Here is a 20329-nt window from a genome sequence, read left to right as displayed (position 1 = left end):
GTCCCCCACTTCCCTTTGAGGGAACAGGTAGGGAGGGCAGATGGAGTTTGGGGTACAGCTGGGGACAGAGGCAGGCTGCTGCAGGGACTCTGGTAGGACATGGGGGGCAGCTAGGGGCTCAGCCCCATCTCGTGGACCTGATCACTGCGACCTCCTCTTACAAATGGATAGCTCTAGAGGGAGGGGACTCGGGGGTCCGCGTGTAGAGACATAGTTTGTTTGTTTGTTTGTTTGTTTGCTGTCGGCGATTTCTTTGAAAGTTGGATGCGGGCGGCAGGGAGGGAGCGGGGGCGGGCGAGAGGCGGCGCGGGGCGGGGAGGACGGCGGAGGGAGGAGCGGGAGGGCGGCTGCAAAAATGACTCAGTAAGTTCGGCGGCCGCTCGGCCTCTGCGCCTCCGGTGCCAGCGCCCCGGGATGTATTCCTCCCCGCTCTGCCTGACCCAGGTACGCACCCCGCTCCCGGCCTGGCCCCGGCCCGCACCCTGGCTCCACCTGGAACCGCATTCTTGCAGTCTGGAACCTCCCCTCCGCAGCGGGGGTGGGAAAAAAAAAGCGCGCGCGTCCTCCCTACCCACCCTCTTCCAGGCCAGGGTGTTCCTGGCATGGACCTGGGGTGCGGGCAACTCTTGAGATTGGGGATTCCATCCTCGTTAAGCTTGGTTGCACACTTGGAACCCCATTTTCTGGGCCCCCACTTTGATCTAAATCGGCTGTTTTTGGAACTCTCTCTTGTCTTGGCTGGATTGGGGGGGGGTGGCGTCCTCCCCACAGCCCTCACCCTTTGCACCCAGGAAGTCTGGGTCCCCTCCAGATGGAGAAGAGAGTAGGTGTCCGCAGGAAGCTCCCCACCCGCTCGTAGAACGCTCCCCACCCGCCCGTAGGATTGATCTTGGGGTTCCCTGCTGCACTGTGGGTCTCCCTAGCTGTGCGGTAAAGGGACCCCTAGACTATTTGTTCGCGAGTTCTTGGTTTCCCAGGTGGCCGCCCCCCCCCCTCCAGCTGGCAGTGTCCCCCTCCATTTCAGGCCCACGTGTGCGCGCGAAGGGGGAGGGGCGCGCGAAGTTGGCGCGCGGGGGGAGGGGCAGTCTTGCGGGTGTCCATCGCGGGTCTCCCCCCCCTTCCCTGGCTCAGCTCCCCCCAGCTCCGCATTGATTCTTGAATTATTGAGCCGAGCAAGCGCTGCCAGGCGGCTGGCGGGAGGAGCAGAGGCCAGGGCTGGAGGAGGAGGAGGAGGAGGAGGAGGAGGAGGAGGAGGAGGAGGAGGAGGAGGAGGAGGAGGAGGAGACGGCGGCGGCGGCAGGGGACTGGCGGACACTGCGGGCTGCGGACTAGGTGGCCAGTCCAGCACCTGCCCTGCTGTGCCCCTCTGGCTGGGTTCCAGCATCTGAGGGAGAGTGGGGAGGGGTGCATCCATCCCTCCAGGGGACCCCCCTTCAAGGAGCCCCCCCAGCTGTGTCTGCCCCCTGGAATCATAAGCCTGTCTTTTCCAACTCCACAGCCTCTTGTGATTTTTTTTTTTTTTTTTTTTTTTTTTTTTTTTTTTGCTGTGTGTCTGCCTCAGTTTCCCCCTGAAAGAGAGTGAGACATAGTGGTCTCCAGACTGTATTGGTTCTGGGAATTGCAGTTGTCTGATGTCCTGAGGAGAACTTTGTGAGGGCCATGGTTGTTTTTGCCAGGGAAGACCCAGGTAGCCCATCTCAGGGACAGGATCCTGGGGTCCTCCACTCCTGTGGGTCCCTCCAGCTTGGTAAGAGGTGCAGTTCTGTGATCCTCGGGGGAGACCCTCATACTGAGGGAACCCCAGCCTGCCCTACCCAGGGTTCCCTGGTGACCTTGGATAAATGCCTGCTCCTCTGCAGGCCTCAGTTTCTACTTCAAGTGAGATTTGAGGAGTGGGTCACTCCACAGCCCAGGGCAGGTGTTGCTCAGTTGCTGCCAGAGCACTGTCGTTGGGATGTAATTGCTGGGTGACCCCAGGGAGACTGGAGTCTCTGTGCTGACTACTGGTGGCTGAGAGGTCTGAGGCAGACGTGGCCGGCTGGAAGGCAGCCTGGGCACGTGGAATTCCCCGTCCTGGCCTTCTGGAGGCCTCCATCCAGGCTGCTGCTGGGAGCTGGGGGTGGGGGCAACCCCAGTGCTGGCTCCAGCCCTGAGGACTTACAGTATGGCCTTGGCCTCAGTTTCCCCCATAGGAGGGTGTGGGTCAATCTGGCAGGGAGGACTGGGGGTGGGGCAGAGGATCTGATGAGAGCAGAGAGGGCAGAGGCACCACAAGATGGAGGAGACCCCAGACTGCCCTGAGTTTGGGGTTCTCCCACCCGTGATCTCCCACTCACCCCCTCCTACCCTGAGGGAGTCCCCATGGGATCTCAAGAGTCCCCTGAATTCCAAGTGTGGTCTCTCCAGCTCCACACAAGCCCAGGCTGGGCAGAAGGACCCCAGGAGCAATGCTGCAGCCCCCATCCTCTCGGCCCTGCCACTGTCACTCATGGTGTCTGCCTTGACCTGTCTCTCTGTCTCTGTCTCTCTGTCTCTCTTCACCCATCCCTCCCAAATCGGCTAATTTTACAGCCAGGGTTCAGACTGAAATAACTCCTTTGCTGATCCAACCGGATCCTACCGGGAGCCTGGCCCGGGGTGGGGTTGGCCCTGATGTCAGTGTCCATGCCAGGGCACCAGGTGCCCAAGAGGATTCTGGGAGCCCCGTGGGTCCCCTGTGCCGTCTGTCACTCTGGGTGGTGACTCAGGCCCCTTTTCACTTTTACTCTCTGGAGGAAGTAGCCGTTACTTCCATGAATCCCAAGCTGAGGTGTCCCCTCCCCCTCCCCCTTCCTCCTTCCCGCCCTCCCGCCCCATGTTAGTTATTCCGGGTTTGGGGCCAAATCCCTGTTGGCTGAGGTTGAGGATTCCCTGGGCCTGAGCTGAGGCCACCTCCCTCCTCCATTCATTCCTCCTCATAACTTTGTGTCTCGCTGCTTCCATCCTGGCAGTGGGGAAACTGAGGCAGTGCAGGGTGTGTGACGTTTGGGGTCTCCTTCCAGAGGGGGATGGGATCAGAGAGGGTGAGAAGTGTCCCAAGGCAGCACAGCATGGGCTTGGTCCTCAGTGTGTCCATGAGTGGGTTCACAGTGATAGCCCTGTCCCCATCCCCTCCACCCCCTCCTCTCTGCAGAAAAGGTGCCTCTGCCAGGGCTGAGGCCTGTAAATCAGGGCGCTGGATTCTGGCGAGTCAGCTTTCTGGCCTCTCCCGCCACAGCCTCTGCTCCCTCTCCGGCTCTTCCTGCCTGCGGAGCGGCCGCCCTGCATCAGACACAGGAGCCTCCCGCCTCCTTCCTGTCCCCCTCCTTCAGGCTGGGTAGTCCCCCCTCCCCAGTGCACAGGGACCCACTGCCCCTGGGCATGCACGCTCACCCCACCCCTACCCTAGGTATGCTTAGATACTCAGAAATGGGAGTCCAGAACCTCAGTGACTGCCTCAGCTCTTGCTGGGGGCATATTTTTTATTTGCTGGACATAGGGTGTGGCACACAGTAGGAGCTCAGAAAATGCCACCAGATACAGGTGGTGGCACACAGTGGGCGTTCCATGAATGTTTGGTGGTAAATGCCCACTGATATAAGGTGTGGGGAGGCCAGGGTGGTATGCCCTTCAGATACCCACAGATGCCACACTCATTGTCCAGAGCTGGGTATACAGTTGATGCCCAATAAATGCTGCTGCTGTGGCCAGTGGTTTAGCTCATAGGCATTTCCCAGCTTTTCTTCATCCTGTTGCCTAAGTGATGCAGACTTGAAGTGGGGAACAGTGGTGACCCCCAAACACCTGGGCACATGTGAAGGTCAGACGTCACCCACAGGTGTCCTTAGTCAGGATCAGTCTTACCCTGAGCCTCTCACAGGAGGCTGAGATTTAAACTCAGGCCCCCTGGTGCCTTCCCCAACCTCACCTCCTGCCCTGATTTTGACTCTGAGCAGCTCCTGAAGCTGCTGGGTGCATGATAAGTTCAGATACATGCATGGGATGACTTGGAAGGTCACCGGCAGTCGGGTGGTGGTGGCCCACACTTTGATCCCAGCCTTCAGGGGGCAGAGGCAGGAAGATTTCTGAGTTTGAAGCCAGCCTGGTCTATAGAGTGAGTTCCAGGACAGCCAGGTCCAAACAGAGAGACCCTGTCTATAAATAAATAAATAAATAAATAAATCCACCAGGCAAGGTGGAACACACTTGTAACTTTAGTACTTAAGAATCTGAGGGGGCTGGAGAGATGGCTCAGTGGGTAAGAGCACTGACTGCTCTTCCGAAGGTCCTGAGTTCAAATCCCAGCAACCACATGGTGGCTCACAACCATCCGTAATGACATCTGACGCCCTCTACTGGTGTGTCTGAAGACAGCTACAGTGTACTTATGTATAGTAATGAATAAATAAATAAATAAATAAGGAACCATCATGTGCACTTAAAAAAAAAAAAGAATCTGAGTCAGGAGGATTATCATGAGTTTGTAACCCTGTCTCTCTTTCTCATCTGTGACCAAGGACTGAGCGGAGGATCCACAGGGAGTTAGGGGAGTATAGGCTAGGGGTGTACTCTTCCCGTGTGCCCCTTGCGCCCTCTGCTCCTGCCCCAGGACCTTTGCACCAGCTGTTCCAGGCTGGCAGAAAGTAAGTGCTCAGTAAATTCAGGGAATGAACCCCTCCCTGGCCGAGGTCAGGGCTCTCCACAGATGCTAGCTAAGTTCTGAGCTTTTGTAGGGGGCATTGTCACTATCCTAGGCACCTGTACCCTTCACCAGCCACATGGGAAAGGGTTTGAGATTAGAGCTTTGAAGGATGCCTCAGAGTTTGGGAGTAGACAAGCAGATTCTCAGAACTGCGCAGTCACTTTTGTAAGGAAGACTGTAGGTTTGGGGAGTGCAGTTGACAGCTCAGAGGGAGGGAAGGACTAGGAGTGGCCCAGCAAGGACTATGCCAGAGGCCCAACTATGGGAAAGGCCTGCTTACCAGCTCCCCATTTCCATGAGGACTCCCCAGTGTTGATCCTTGACTGGACAAGGCTGTATGAAGGAGGGGTACTGGAGACTGGGCATCTAGGAGTGTGTAGGAGTTCGGGGGTTGTCAGCCCCATACCAGTCTTGGCCCTCTCCTTTGTTGGACTGGTGATGAGGTCCTGGCTGTGGCTGAACCTGTGGGACAGAGAGGGACTGCCTGACCAGAAGAGCCCAGGGAGCATGGCCAGCAAGTCTGTGACCCGGTTACTTAGTGTTTACCTTCCTGGCCAGTGAGGGCCATCAGTGACGTGGGCACATCCACCATGGCCTCCCCGAGGGGGTGGAACCTAGAGAGCGGTGACAAGTGGGGCTCAGAGGGGGAATGTACTTAGAGTGAATTTAGAGACAGGACTCTGGGATGCCAGCACCCATCCCTCACTGACTGCCATCCTATACTGCACTTACAGATGTATCCCCCTGGCAGGGGACCCTCCAACCACCCTGTTGCCCCAGCCCGGCTGAGGGCTGTGTGTACCTGGACAGGTTCCTTCCTGTCTCTGATCTCACGTGTCACTTACCATCCAGACCCAAGAAGAGCCCTGCTTCTGTCCCCAGGCTAGCCCAGTCTTACCATCTCCTCAGCCTCAGCAGGCATCAGGAGCACCCTCCCCCCCAGGTTCAGGCCAGCCACAGCTGTTCCAGTGAGTCACACTTCAGAGGACATTGGCCTGGGGACGGGGTGGCCTGGGCCTGGCCTCTTCCAGCTCACAGGCTATTTTCAGAGGTTTGGTAATAGGTGGCATTTGGTGTCCTGGCTCTGGAGTTTAGGGAACCTGGATCCCAGAGCGGGCAGATGCTACCTGGGGGTTCCTCAATGAGCCTGGGGATCCGAGGAAGACCCCAACTTGGGAAAGGAACAGGATAGCAACCAGTGATGTAGCGCCTCAGGGCCCTGTGGGGACCTTGGGTATCTCTGCAAAGCCTTGGCCTCTGTTTCCCCATCAAGCCATGGGTAGTGGAGCTCTGGGGTTGCTCCCTGCTGGTCCCTGAGCAGCCAATCCATGGGGAATGTATGACTCCTGTCCCAAACTCCTGAGCCCCAGCAGAAGCAGAAACTATATTGTTTTCCCTTAAATTCCTGGCACTTTGCAACTGGGAATCAACCCTGGTGTTCTCAAGATGACCCCTCCCTAAAGGGGAGGTCACCTCATGTTACTCCCAGGCCCTAGGGGGAGTCCAAGGGCTGCCCACCCTGCTGCCTCCACTCAGGCCTGAGGCTTGTGCATGTTTTGAGTGCCACTGTTTGCTTGGCCCTGCCATCTGTGATTGGGGAGCCTGTAGCTGGCAGTTGGGACCTCAGGGGGCAGCTGCCACATGGGGCTGATGCACTGTCCCCTCTGTCGATAAAACTTTATTATAAGTCAGCTGCACTGTCGCTTTTCCCTGAGCCCAGGCTAAGGTGTCACCAACACATCCATAGTGGGCAGTTCTGCTCTGGAATGCTGCTTGTGGGCAACCTCTCTGGACAGTCCCTGTTCTTAGAACCTCAGTCTTTTCATCAGGGACATGGGGATCGTCAAGGTCCTCAGATTGCTCTGCCAGGCCCTGGGAGTCCTGGTGGGCTCTCCAGGGCTTCATTTCCTCCCCATCTGTGGTAGGTCTATCCTTGTGGTAGGCCTTGGTTTCCCCATCTGTGTGGAACACTCTGGGCCCCAGTTTCCCTGCCTAGGCAGTGGGTCTGTGTTCACCTAGGTCTCAGTTTCCTTATGTGGGCAACACAGGCCTGAGTTCACAGGGCCTTAGTTTGCCCATATGGGCAATGGGTCTCTGCTGATCTAGGCCTCAGTTTCCCTGCCTGAGCAGTAGGTCTTGCTGGCCTAAGCCTCAGTTTGCCTGCTTCTCCACAGGATGAGTTCCACCCGTTCATCGAGGCGCTGCTGCCGCATGTGCGCGCCTTCGCCTACACCTGGTTCAACCTGCAGGCGCGCAAGCGCAAGTACTTCAAGAAGCACGAGAAGCGCATGTCCAAGGACGAGGAGCGCGCGGTGAAGGATGAGCTGCTGGGCGAAAAGGCCGAAGTGAAGCAGAAGTGGGCGTCGCGGCTGCTGGCCAAGCTGCGCAAGGACATCCGGCCCGAGTGCCGTGAAGACTTCGTACTGGCTGTGACTGGCAAGAAGGCGCCGGGCTGTGTGCTGTCCAACCCGGACCAGAAGGGCAAGATGCGGCGCATCGACTGCCTGCGCCAGGCCGACAAAGTGTGGCGTCTGGACCTGGTCATGGTCATCCTGTTCAAGGGCATCCCACTAGAGAGCACAGATGGTGAGCGGCTGGTGAAGGCGGCTGCCTGTGCGCACCCGGTGCTGTGTGTGCAGCCACACCATATCGGTGTGGCCGTCAAGGAGCTGGACCTGTACCTGGCCTACTTCGTGCGGGAGCGCGGTGAGTGTGGGATGGGTGGGGCATAGAGAGGTCAGGGCCATGGTCAAAGGCCAGACCCTGTACAAGGAGGGGGTGTGGCCAGGGGAGGGACCATGGACAGGGGTAGGACCCTGGATAGGGTCATCGTCAGGAGCTGGGTCATGGTCAGGGGTGAGACCATGGACAGGGGAGGGACTGTGGTCAAATGGCAAGACTGTGGTCATGGGCAGGCTGTGGTCAGAGTCATGGGCAGGGGCAGGGCCACGGACAGGGGCAGGACTATGGACTGGAGAGGGGTCGCAGACAGGGTCATAGTCAGAAACAGGATATTGTCGGCTGCAAGGTAATAGTTAGGGTCATAGTCAAGACCTATGCGATGTCTGTGGTTGGGGAGGGATCAGTGTTGGGCCATGGTCAGGGTCAAGGGTGGGATCATGTTCAGAGCCATGGTGAGGTTCAGGATCGTCATCAGGGGCATCATAATGGTGGTCATGGATACAGTCAGAGGCTAAGCTGCGGTCAACTCACAGGATCTGGGCCTTGGTGGTGGTGAGGGGTGAGACCATGGTCAAGGTCAGGGTTGGGTGCACAGTCAAGGGTCAGGCCATAGTCACCATCTGGTGCCATGGGCTAGGGCAAGGCCTTGGGGGTGCAGGGCCAGGACTGGGTGACTATGGGAGGCACAATCAGGATCAGCATCCATGAATATCTGTCCTACTTCCAAGCAGAACCCAGTGAGCAGTGCTCTGTCAGACCTGGGAGAAGTAGGCAGATGACAAGTGTGTGAAGCAAGCACAGAAAGGAGCGGCCATTCATCAAAGAGCTAGCCTCCACCTGACCAGACCCTGTGTCACCTGAGGAGTGTGGATTAGTGGGCATGGTGTCCATGGACCTAAGGCAGGGGAAGAATAGCCTATGACCAAGACCCTAAGCAGGGCCTGACTTGGAGCTGGATGGGAGTGGCCAGATGGGGCGTGGCCATTCCAGTCTACTTTGTACAGAATGAGCTAGAGGTTATGGGATGGGACAGCCATGGCTCTGCCCACTTCTAATCCTAGCTGAGTTGGGGCCCCCCAAGTAGGCTTCAGGGTAGGTGAGAGCCTTAATGAGACCCCGAACTGCTGTGGGGTAGTCCGGCAGAACTTGGAGGCAGAGGCAGGGGAACTGCTGTGAGGTGAGAGTAGCTCACGCTCTTCCTGAGGCTTTAGAAGCCACCCATGTACCCAGTACCCACATTGCTGGCGTAGGTCACTAGTGGCCTGAGAGCCAGTCTACATGGCAGAGAGGACAGCGTGGGCCGGGTAGGCTGCTCCTGGCTAGGTGGATCATGTCTTCTCTATGCCTCAGATTCCAGCCCTGTCTGCTGGTGGCCACAGTGGCACAGTCAAGCCAACCAGGGTCTCTCCCAGCTCTGACCTTGAGTCTGACTGCCTTTGACCTCAGCCTCGCTCAGCCCCGCCCCCACCTCCCATCAGCTCCCAGCTGTGTGGGTCAGAGGTCACAGATGCGGTGACAGGATGCGGGAGTGGGGGTGGAAGCTGGGGGGGGGCGGGTCCCTGGCTTATTGGCATTCAGATCCTGGTCTGGTTTCTCCGTCTCTCCCCTGCCTCCTTGGAGCTGAGCTGATAAAAATTTCAAAGGAACTTTCTGCTGTGTCAGCACAATTTCCCTATGTCTCTCCTCCCCAACCCTCCTCTGCCTAGCCTCTGCAAAGCCTCCCAGACACCTTCCCAGGGGTCACCCTGCTCAGCCCGCTGGGTCTCTGGAAGGTCGGGAGAGCCCAGGTCTGCCAGTCTGGCATCCCATGGCTCTGTTGCTAGTTGGCTGTGTGACCCGGGCAGGTCAGTCTTTGTCTCTGTGCCTCATTTTCTTATCTATAGTATAGGACGTTCACAAATAGGCACCCTGAAGATGCCAGGAATCCTGAGAGGGGGAAAGTGGGGGAAGGGAAGAGGGAGGGGAAGAGAAGAGAAGAGAAATGGGGACCAAGATGCAGCAGGCACAGGCCATGCCAGAGCCACCATCACTGTCACAGACTTTGCCCACTGTGTCCCATTTTCCCAGAATGCTTTTCCCCTGAGAAGATCTCCTGACCATACTCCAGAACCCTGATTCCCAGCTCCGTTCTCTTCCATCAGACACTTTCTTTTGAATGCCTTAGGTTGCTGTGTAGCTGAGCTTGGGTCTTCTGCACTGAGATCTCAGGCGTGTGCCACCATGCCCTGCCTTAGCAACTCTTTTGGAGTCTGGGCAGTGGCCAGCAATGCAGAAGCCAGTTTGACAGAGGAGAAGACAGAGGGTCAAAGAGGAGACCTGCCCTCTCTGGGATGTCACAGCCAAGAGAAAGCTAAGGCTTGCCAGGGCCACCAAAGCCCCCCCTCACGTACCTGAAGTGGAGAGGTCAGCCTAACCACCTCTGTGCTCCCCTGCTAGGTCTGAGAGACCCAGCCCCTAGCCCTGGCCCCCAAGTCTGGTCCTCAGGCCTGACCCGGCTCGGTCTGAGCCAGCAGTTATCGGTTCGATGGAGGGCACAGTCTCTTGTCCCCCTTCTGCCCCATGGGTTCCCAGCCCCCTGCCCCCACTACCTGTGATGTTAACACTGGGGTGGCAGAGCTAGGGTTGACCTCCTGTGAGGCACAAAAGTCAGTGCTGGGGGTCTGACATGAGACTTGGAACGATGGGGATAATGGTTTAAATGGGGGCGGGCACTCCAGCGGGTCCTAGGTTCTGTCCCCAGAACTGCAGATGCTGCCTGTCATCACAGCACTTGGGAGTTCAGAGCCAGCCCATACTACATTACTGAGTTCAAAGCTGACCTTGTCTCAAAGGAAGAAGTGGGTGGGGGAGCAGTGGAAGTAGTGAGGAGCCCAAGAAAGACAGGGAAGGCCTGCCTGGCAGGGTCAGCCAGGGCAAATGTCCTGGGATCACAGAAGCTCAGAACACAGACCAGGGAGGAGCCTGCGGGGAGCACTGAGGTGCGGGAGAGTTAGTGGGGAGGAGGCTGGTGGGGAGGAGGCCAGCAGCGGGAGGAATGGAGTCAGGCTCCCCGACTTGGCCTGCTTTCTGGAAGGAGTCTGGGAACGCTGGGCCGCGGGAGAGGCGGCTGCCAGCCCGCCCTGCCCTCCCCCACCCCCCGCCCCGCTGGCAGCCTGCGAAACCCGAAGCGCGGGCAGGCGCCATGCCAGGGGGGAGGGGTGCCAGGTCCGCCCAGGCCGGCAGCTGCCAGCCCAGATGGTGCCCATGTGCTGGTCATGGCCGGACTCGCTTCCCGCCAACAGCCACGGGGATGGGGTGGCTGCCATGGCAGGATCCAGAGCTGGAGTGTGAGCGTGCGAGTGCTAGAGGGAAGCTCCATACTGCCCCTGTCGGTGCTGGGATAGCAGGAGGCCGGTTGGGGCTCCATACCCAAGGGGCTTGAAGGACTCGCCCCTTCCTCAAGGGAGAACCCCCTAGACCGGGCTCCACCCTGCCCATGCCTCCGGCCCTTCATTGGGGGAATCTAGGCGGGGCTCCACTCCTGACCACATCCCAGCAACTCACAGGGGTGGGGTGGGGGTGGATTCTGGGCGGAGCTACATCCTCACCACGCCCCCCAGACCCCTCACTGTGGAGTTCTGGACAGGGCTATGTCATGACCACGCCCCCATCTCCTCAGTGTGTGGGTTCTGGGTGGGGCTCTACCCCTGACCACACCCCCGGCTAATCATTGGGGGATTAGAGGCGGGGCTCCACCCTGATTCAAACCCTCCCCAGTGGACTGGGTTCTGGACGGGGGTGGGGGCTCCACACTGACCATGCCCCAGTCTCAATGCTTCATCTTCAGGGAAGGAGTCACCCCCTTTTTTCCAGCCTCACGTTCATCTATGAGCTGGGATCCCTTAGCTGAGTCCCTAAGTAACAGATTGAAACTCCTGGGAAAAAAAAATCAACATACAACCCCCCTTTCAATCTATGATGTTAGGACTAGCTCGGGCTACAGAGCGAGAACCTGCTTCAAAAACACCAGACTCACTGTGTAGCCCAAGCTGGCCCACTTCCTTGTAGATTCTCAGACCTTGCAGTCCCCAGAAGGGAGCGAGGGCCCATCTTCCGCTCAACATCCCTGAGCCTGTTTCCTCAGCAGGAAAGGTCTGGTGGTGTCTTTAGTGGCTGCAGAGATAGGTGGGCATCCATAGCACCACTTGGTGACACCGTGGTCCTGGGCAAGTGGCTTGCTTACTTTAGGCTGCGCCAGGGTCCAGGCCTGCAAGGGGCATGGGGAGGGGACGAGGTTTGAATGGGACTAGTAAGGGCTAGGGCATCATGGGAGCTTGTAGCTCCACCCTGCAGGCTGCATAGCCCCAGAAAGGTATCAAATACCATCATTCCTATAGCAACAAGTGTGTTCAGAGTGTGGGAGATGGGGGTCACCCTAGGGCGCCCATGTTCTGGGGCTCAGCAGTGGACGATATCCCCCTGCACCTGTGTGCACCACAGTTGGTGCCCTGGCTCTACGCCTGGGACTGGCTGGGAGCAGCTCAGGACATCTCCGTTCCCTCAGACAACAGCCCGACTGCCCTTCCCGCTGCGTGGGCCTGAAGTCACAAGTGGGTGGGACTTTGCTGTGGGATGATGGACAGGACTCTTGGAGGCATGGGGTATCCTGACCAGTCAGGGAATCTGAGGCCCAGAGAATGAGCCAATGCCCTTTCATCTGGCCTTGTTTGGGTTTCAAGACAGGGTCTTAATGTGGCCCAGGCTAGACTCAAACATGCTGCTTAGCTGAGGATGCCTCAGACTCCTCATTCTCCTGCCTCAAGACCCTACTGGGTTCTTGGGACAAGGTCTCAGGTCGTAGGGACTCATATCAGTCCCCCTGCCTCAGCTTCCTAAGCAGAGGGAGAACTGGGGAGAAGCTTTCCAGAAGCCCATCTTGGGGCTGGGAACTTGCAAGCCCTAGGTTCTAGGATAGGTTCTGTTATGCCTCTGCTGAAGGAAGGCCTGAGGCAGGGGGTCACCTTCCTGTGCTGCTGAGTGTCTACACTGCCTGATATGACACATTTATGTCACTGAGCCCTGAGAACTGAGGTTGGGCCCAGAGAAGCTCATCAGAATTCGAACCCATGCCCGAGACCTGAATTGTTTGGGAAGCCCTTCACCCCTTGGGCCTAAAGGACTTTCCTGTGGGGAGCAAAAAAGTCAACTGATTCAAGGAATAAGTTTGGGGCTTGGGGTCAGAAGAAGGGGTGCACAGAGGCAGGTGGGGTTCCTTCATGTCTGACTCCAGGTGTCTGTCAGTCTCCTAACACACACCCACCAGTCCTTCAGGCCTGGGCCTGTCCCACCCCTTCCCCCACCCACCCAGAACTGAATGGGCCCCTTGTTCCAGGCCACACCCTCCCCTGGGGTCACTCTGGGACAGACTCAAGTCTCAGACAGCCTTAAAGGGCCCGCCTCAGGACAGAAGCCCAGAGGCTCAATGGACCCACTCCCAACCCCAGACACATGGGGTTCCTGGGGTAGAGGAAGGTGGAGCCAAGTTCTGTGCAGTAATAGGGCTCCTGCTGTTTCTGGTTGCACAGGCAGGCTGAGGCCTCCCTTCCTGTTTTGCCTCAGTTTACCCTGTAGGAAGCAGCCTTGCCCCTTTTTCACAGAGAACTAGATGAAATATTAAAACGGCCTCCTCTTTGGAATTAAGAGCCAAGGCCTAAAACAAACGTCACTAGTTATATGGCCACAAGGGTTGCATTTATTGAGTGCCTACTGCATAATAGGCCCTAAGACAGGTGCAGCAGAGTGCACAGGAGGGAGTGTGTTCAGGAGCATCATTGTGCCCTCCCCGCACTGTGGTCAGCACTGTGCAGCCTCGGGCTGCGAGCTCCCTCTCTCTGGGACTCAGTTTCCCGTTCTGAGTAATGGGAAAGGACCTAGATTCTGTGCTAGGTTTGAAACTGGTCATTTTTCTTGGCTGCTGCAGAGATTGCAAGAATTTGGGGGGGTGGGGGAAGCAGGGCTTACCCAGGTGGGAACCGATGGCAGGAGTCAGGGGGAGGGCGGGAAGCAGGTGAGAGTCAATGGGGTCCCTTGGTGGGAGCCAGTGGGAGGGGTGAATACCAGCTGTGGCAGCTGCTGACCGGGCTGGGGTGCTGGGGGGCCTGCAGTGTTCGTACTGGTCCCCGCCGGATGGAGCCGCCCGTTCCAGGCTTCCTTATGTAACTGGGTTATGCAAGGACAACGGCCCAATTACATAAGGAGGAGCCGGCCGTGTGGGGGAGGGGCTTAAAGGGGCCGCGTCCCTGGACTGCACCCCCTAGCCCTCCTCCAGCAGTCTACCCACTCCAGTGACAAGGTCAGACATCCCAATCTGTAAGAGGCGGCAACCTCACCAGTCAGCCTATGGGGGGGCGGTGGGTTGTGATGTATGAAGGGGTTGGGAATGGACTCAGGCCAACCAAGCCAGTGTGCAGCAAGCAACTATTAAGCACCTACTGTGTGCAAGGCGCCGCTCCCAGCCCGGTTGACCCAACCAAGAGTGACAGAGAAAAGCCTAATAAGGGTGGAGCACGTGGGAGGCAGAGACTGCGATCAGGGTGTGGAGGTGACTGCGTACAAGCACTGAGACCTGAGTTCAAATACTGGTTCCCGGCAAAGGCCAGCCTGGGGGAGCTCAAGGCAAGGTGGACCCCTGTGGGTGGCCTCTAACCTCCATGTGAGGGGGTTTCAGGCTCATCACTGTCCCCCATAACCCACCTCATGCCTGTTTCACTCAAGAGCTATGATGGAGAAAGCTGGCGAGGAGGAAAGAGCACAGCAGGGGTCCGGAAGGGGAGGGCCTAGACTGGGAAGGAGGGACCCACTCAGTGCTCACAGGCGCCCCATGGTGGCTGCTGTGGAGGGGGACTGGGTGGGAGTGGGGTGAGCCTTAGCCAACCCTGCCCTTCCTCAGTTTCCCCATCTGTACATTAGAAGAGACACTCGAGTGCCACAGGACCAGCATACAGCTGGTACCAACTTGGTGCTTACCTGCCCGGAAGCCAGAGGATAAGGAGGATTCACACTTGAACCCAGGACACACCTGGCAGACCATGGGGGAGGGGCCGAGCTCCGGGCTTGGTTCGCACTAATTGGCCCCTGAGCTAAATGAAGCCACATCTCAGCAGCTCTGATAGCTGGGGAAACTAAGGCCCAAGGAAAACCACAAAGGGTCTCAGAAAAGGAATCATTCAGAATTACCAGCTGTGGCCCCCAACCACCACCAGCTCCCACTGACCCCAGGGTAAGCCAGCCCAACTGCACGTCTGCATTGACCTGGACTGAAGAGTCCTCTCTCCCCACGAGAGGGGATTGGGGCCGTGGTCAAGGGTGGAGCTCCGTCTATAATCCTCCAGTGAGGGGCTGGGGCACGGTTTAGCAAACTCCTAGTCACTCATCCAGGCCCCACTCGAGTCCTCTCAGACATGAGACCAGGGTAGGTGGGGCTTCTCTGGGCCCACCTCTTTCCATCCTGTCACTCTTCGTGGTTTCCCGTGAATCCAACCTTCCACCAGGTTTCCTAGCCCTGTAGTGTTTGTAGAAGGTCTGTTCCAAGTCCAACCCATAATGCAGCAGTGAGCACTGAGCGCCCTCCATGGAAGAGGGTGAATGGATCCGTGCGATGGTGTCTTCTTCCTCCAGCATGGGAAACCATGGACGGGGAGGGTCACCCTGAGTCTGTAACTGGTTCCAAGATGGCCCAGCTGGCCCGGAGCCACCCAGCACAGAGCCTGTCCTTCCCCACCTCCCAGCCCAGGCTGCTAGCCTCTCATCTCACGTGCCTTGAGGACATGACAGGAAAGGGGAGGCGGGAGGACCCCTGAGATCCCCCTGCATGGCTTTGGATGCCCTGGGACTTTGGCCTGGCTGTCCCCTTTGCAGCCACAGATGGATTCCTGGGACTGGCCAAGAAAGCGGGGGGGGGGGGTGGGAGGGCCGGGAAGCCAACACTCTGCTGAGTGTAAACACAGGTTATTTTCAGCTCTTCCCGCTGGCGGGTGACACATTTGACTTTGGAAAGGACCAGGGTCTGCCTGGTATTTTTAACCTCCACTCTCAAAGCCCAGGAGCCACCCGGGTGACAGGGACTTGGTGTCACTGCCAGGTCAAGGGTGGCCATGGCCACCTGGCCTCATCCCCCACCCGGACCACCTGGCCCCATGCCCCAGCTTGGTGCCTTCTGCTTATGCCCAGAGGCTGCTGAGCAGGCCACCATCCCTGGACAGGGATCCCTTTCCTGCCACGCCACCCCCCCACACACACTTGGGGAGGTATTGGCACTGTGTTCCCACTTGTACCAGCTGGCCCTCCCCAGCCACAAAATGGCCGCCCAGGCCACGGCAGCATCTGGAACCCCGAGGAAATGGCTGCCCAGTTAGTGATGTCACTGGCCATGTGGCCTGTCCACCAGCCCTGCGCCTCGATGTGTCTCCCCAGCCATAGCACAGAGTAACCAGACCTGGACATCCCCTCGGGGCCCCTAGGCTCGGCCACCAGCCAGAGCATGGGCCATGGGGAGGTTGGGTGAGATTGTCGGTGGCCAGGAGGACCCCTGGGAAGACTTGGCCAGCAAAATGAGTTGGCTCTGGCCCAGGCCTGCTGTAGCTGGAAAGCACCAGCCAGATGGGGAGTTCAGCCCCGCCTCTGCATACCCAGGGCTCCCCGCATGTCTGCTGTGTCCATCTGTTTGGCCCCACTTTTATTTATGCAACAGTGGATTGGCGGGAGTTTTAAGCACTGTCAAGTGCTCTTCCTGAAGGCACACAGCACAGCCAGGCTGACGTTAGCTTCTGGGGGTGGGTCAAGGGTGACCGTTTGTGTCACTATCTGCCTGTGCCGTCCTCAGGAAAGGCCACCTCCAGTCCAGCCGTCATGCTGTGTCTCCTGCAGATTTGTTGGGAAGAAATCCACGATTAGGAACCCCGTGGCATTTGGTTGTGGGTTCCTGGGACAAGGCGTCGGATGTGTGGGGAATGAACAGAGCACATTCTTATGCCAGACTCGCAGAGACAGAGGCACAGGGTGGGTCAGGGGATCAGGGTCCCTAGCAGGTTGGAACTCAACCAGATGTGTGTGGGAGGAGGAAGGGGATTTCCAAGCTTCCTGATCCTGCGCCGTGGCATGCTGGGAAAAAGGGAGCACCTTACAAAGGTCCCTGGACAGGATGGAGCTTGTGCTCCAGCAGCTGGCAGGAGCAGTCGGGCTGCAGGGAGGAGGGACGCAGGCTGGACAAAGGATTCCCTCCCCAGTGATGAGCTGCAATGGCCTCCTTCCTACTCCCAGATGTGTAGTGCTCCATGCATCGAGTTAACCCCTTCCTTCCTGCATCTTGAGTGCAGATCTGAGTCCCTATCTTTAGACCTTTAGTGACCCACGAAGGAATGGGGTGCATGGTAACATGGCCATCCCTAACATACCTGCCATGGCCAGGCCCATCAGTGTCACATGATGGCCCTGGAGGCCCTGAGAAATGACAGTCGAGTCACAGCTGTGGAAGATAAGCTGCTCTGGAGTCCCCATATGTCCCTCACTGCTGGCCACTCTCATATTCCCTCACAGACCCTGGTCACCTGTGTCCTTCCCACTAGAGTCCCCAGCTACTGGGGAAGGACAGGGCAGTGGCCGCAGTGCCCACATCCTGTTGGGGAGGTGAAACCGTGGGCTGCACATGAGCAGAGTGGACTGGGAAAGCGAGGGAGCCAGCTCAGTCAGGAAGCCACACCTGCCAGCCAGAGCCACCTAGTCTTATTGGGGTGTGGTCAGGGGAGGAGTTGTGCATGGGAGGAGGATCAGGGAGGAGGGTCAGTGTGGATAGTGCTTTCCCAGCATGCATGTGACTGTGGTTCACTTTCAAAATTTTAGGAGAGATTCTATGAATGAACCCCTGACCCCTGGGCCCCACTTACTATGGTGACCTTGGGATTTAGGGTCAGTGAGTTTTTAGTGAGCATTTCCCCTGTATCTGAGGCCACATGCTGGAGCACAGGAGCTGGGACCTTCCCACATGCCTGCAGCCAGGCAATCCTGCTAATCCTTTGTGCCCCTGCTAGGGGAAACTGAGGCCCAGGGTCAGGCTGTATCCCTCCCTCCTCCTTCCTCCTCCACTCACTCACTGTCCAACACACACACACACACACACCACACCACAGCAGGGTGTCTGCCAGGGAGGGAATTATTTTTACATAAAACAGAGGGAAGAGTGCAGGAGGGGGAGCCAGAGTGACCCTTGACACTGAGCCTGGAGGCTCCTTAGGTCCCTCTCCAGAAGCCCCACAACCACATGTACCACCCCAGCACTGAAGGTGGGGAGGGCAAGCAGGAGTTTGGAGCCAACCTGTACAACATGAGGCCCTTCCTCAAGATAGAAGCATGGGATGGGGGCGGGGGGAAGTCAGGGAGGAAAGCGTCCCAGAGGCCTCGAGGATCTCTATTGTCTTCAGCCTCCCCCTCTCCCCCATAATATAGGCAGACAGCTGATGTCCAGAGGAGTCACTTACCAAAGGCCACACAGCACAGATATGGCAGAACTAGGATCAGACGTCCCTGTAGTGTCACTAATTGTCCCCTCCTCTCTTGGCAGATGCGGAGCAGAGCAGCAGCCCCCGGACAGGTGTGGGCTCAGACCAGGAGGACAGCAAGCCCATAACGCTGGGTGAGTCTGCCAGAGCTGAGGCAGGAGGATTAGGATTTAAAAGGGTAGCCTGAACTAAATAGTGGGAGTGTCGAAGCAGTGGGGGGGGGGGGGGGGGAAGAGGCATGGCCAGGGTGGAGCCCTGCCTAGAATACCCCAGTTAGGGGGCGTGGTCAGGGTGGAGCCCCCCCAGTGAGGGGCGGGAGGGGTCCTGTTTCCTGGGGGGTGGGGGGCTTTGCTCACATCTCTCTGGTGATTGGACAGCAGTTTCCTTACATCATGGGCCTTTGCTGCAAACACAGGTTTTTCGAGGGAGGGGAGGGAAGAGCAGAGAAGTGCATGAAGCCATTTACTGGGCTTGGAAGGGAGAGACACAGCCCTGAGCCCTGCAGCCCGGCTGTGCCAGGAGGCTAGTGACCCCGGCTATGACCCTGGGTCCTCCTGGGCCTCTTCCTGCCTCCTCCCTTTCAACCAGACTGAAAGAAGGTGGGGCCCCAAGGGAGGATCCCAGTGCTCAGGACTCCCTTGCCTCTGGACATGGGCCTGGTGGGCGCTGTACAAACAGGAAATCCCCCCCTTCCGCAATCCATTTGGGTCAGCAGGAAACGGGCGGGACACTTCCATTGGGCACAGCAGGGCCACCCCAACCACAAGGGCGGTGCTCAGTGCATGTGGACGGTGCTGCCCCCTGGGGGCCGGTCCCACTGCTGCTCTGCCTTGTGTGCTCCCTGCTGTTGGCTCAGCCCTGGGGACTGCGCTTGCACGCCTGGACCTTGTACTGTCCGTGCCATGGCGTCTCACTTGCAGTGGTTGGGTCCAGCCCGCCCCGGTCCCACCCACAATGAAGCCAACTATGTAGTTACAGACTCTTCGCTCATACCAAGTCTATATCCACAAGAGCGACCATCCCCACAGAACTATCTCCCAAGTCCGTTATGCTTCATGGCTGTGTAGTTCTCCATCGTAGCTACTTCCAGCCCTGTGGCACTCACACCACGTCCCCACCACAGCATAGAGCGCAGATCCCAACGGACCGGTGGGTAAAACACTTGCTGCCAGTGAGGGGGACGGATCATCCACGTGACCGCTGAGCATGAGTGCAGCAGATGTCACATGACCATCAGGGCTCAGATAGGGTAAGGGGTTGCAGGCCCCTCGTGAGGCGTCACCCTTGCTGCAGGGGCACTATGGAGAAAGGAGGTGGCCATCTCGGCTGACCTCTGACTGCGCTCTTTCCAGACACCACAGACTTCCAGGAGAGCTTTGTCACGTCAGGCGTGTTCAGTGTCACGGAGCTGATCCAAGTGTCTCGGAGTAAGTATCCCCACCCTCAACCCCTCCATTTCCAGGGTTTGGGTTGGTCACATGGGGCTACAGGGCTCCGCCCTGCCCCCTCATGGGATCCATCTCCTTCTCCAGCACCTGTGGTGACCGGAACCGGACCCAACTTCTCCCTGGGAGAGCTGCAGGGTCACCTGGCATACGACCTGAACCCGGCCAGCGCCGGCATGAGAAGGACTCTACCCAGCACCTCCTCCAGTGGGTAGGTGCCAAGGTTGCCCTGCTGGGTACATCCGGTATCAGCTCCCCCACTGTCCTCTCCCCTTCTCACTTTAGCTGACTTACTGTTCTGTCTGCAACACCTGTTTTTACTTTACAAATGGGCGGATAAACTATTTATCCATCAAAACTCTAGTTAATTAGTGCCCTCTCCCTGAACCTTGGTAGGCCACTGAGTCCAACAAATTTCTCCTGAGATTTGTGGGACAGAGAGCTGATCACGTGATGTGTGTTTCCCATATGACAGCCTGCAAAGACACTGGGGTGCCCTCTCGCTTCTGCCCCGGTGTCTCTGGCAAAGGGTAATTGACAGGATGCGGTCCTGTGATGACTCACCCTACAAATGGGAAGTTAGCCAGCGCCTCTACCATCTCCGTGGTAACCGGACTGTTATCCCCGCCCCCTCCAGGAGCAAGCGGCACAAATCGGGCTCGATGGAAGAGGACGTGGACACGAGCCCCGGCGGCGACTACTACACGTCGCCCAACTCGCCCACGAGTAGCAGCCGCAACTGGACGGAAGACATAGAAGGAGGTAAGACCAGAGGTACAGTTAGGACCCACACACCCATGGCAGGAGCTAAGCTAACATTGCAGGGCCTTCAGGGAGTTGTAGTCCAGCTGTGTGTTCCCTTACTGTAAACTAGATATTCCAGCCCGAACACTGCAGGTGCCATAAGTAAGAAACAGGGCCGAGTCGCAGGGTCTCCTGGGAATTGTATG

General features: G+C 57.9%; 1 protein-coding gene and 1 long non-coding RNA gene across 3 annotated transcripts in view; one reads left to right on the top strand and one right to left on the bottom strand.

Moving 5' to 3' along the window:
• Nucleotides 1-338: 338 nt before the first annotated feature.
• Nfic (nuclear factor I C) overlaps nt 339-20329 on the top strand; it is a 31244-nt gene continuing 11253 nt past the window's right edge. For both annotated transcript variants that reach the window (XM_021173578.3, XM_021173576.3), the window contains exons 1-6: nt 339-444; nt 6895-7426; nt 17997-18068; nt 19287-19361; nt 19467-19590; nt 20017-20141. In XM_021173578.3, coding sequence (XP_021029237.1) covers nt 415-444; nt 6895-7426; nt 17997-18068; nt 19287-19361; nt 19467-19590; nt 20017-20141 — 958 coding nt within the window. In that variant the 5' untranslated portion in view covers nt 339-414. The remainder of the gene's footprint in view (nt 445-6894; nt 7427-17996; nt 18069-19286; nt 19362-19466; nt 19591-20016; nt 20142-20329) is intronic.
• LOC147002689 (uncharacterized) lies at nt 16095-20006 on the bottom strand. The gene is made up of 3 exons (XR_015048440.1): nt 19944-20006; nt 17914-18083; nt 16095-16300 (listed from the first exon to the last, which is right to left on the bottom strand). It is a non-coding gene; the product is annotated as an uncharacterized LOC147002689 (long non-coding RNA).

Source organism: Mus caroli, unplaced genomic scaffold, assembly GCF_978045245.1.
Source record: "Mus caroli unplaced genomic scaffold, Mus_caroli_1 scaffold_9, whole genome shotgun sequence".
NCBI classification, from domain to species: domain Eukaryota; kingdom Metazoa; phylum Chordata; class Mammalia; order Rodentia; family Muridae; genus Mus; species Mus caroli.
This window is presented reverse-complemented; position numbering and strand designations above follow the sequence as displayed.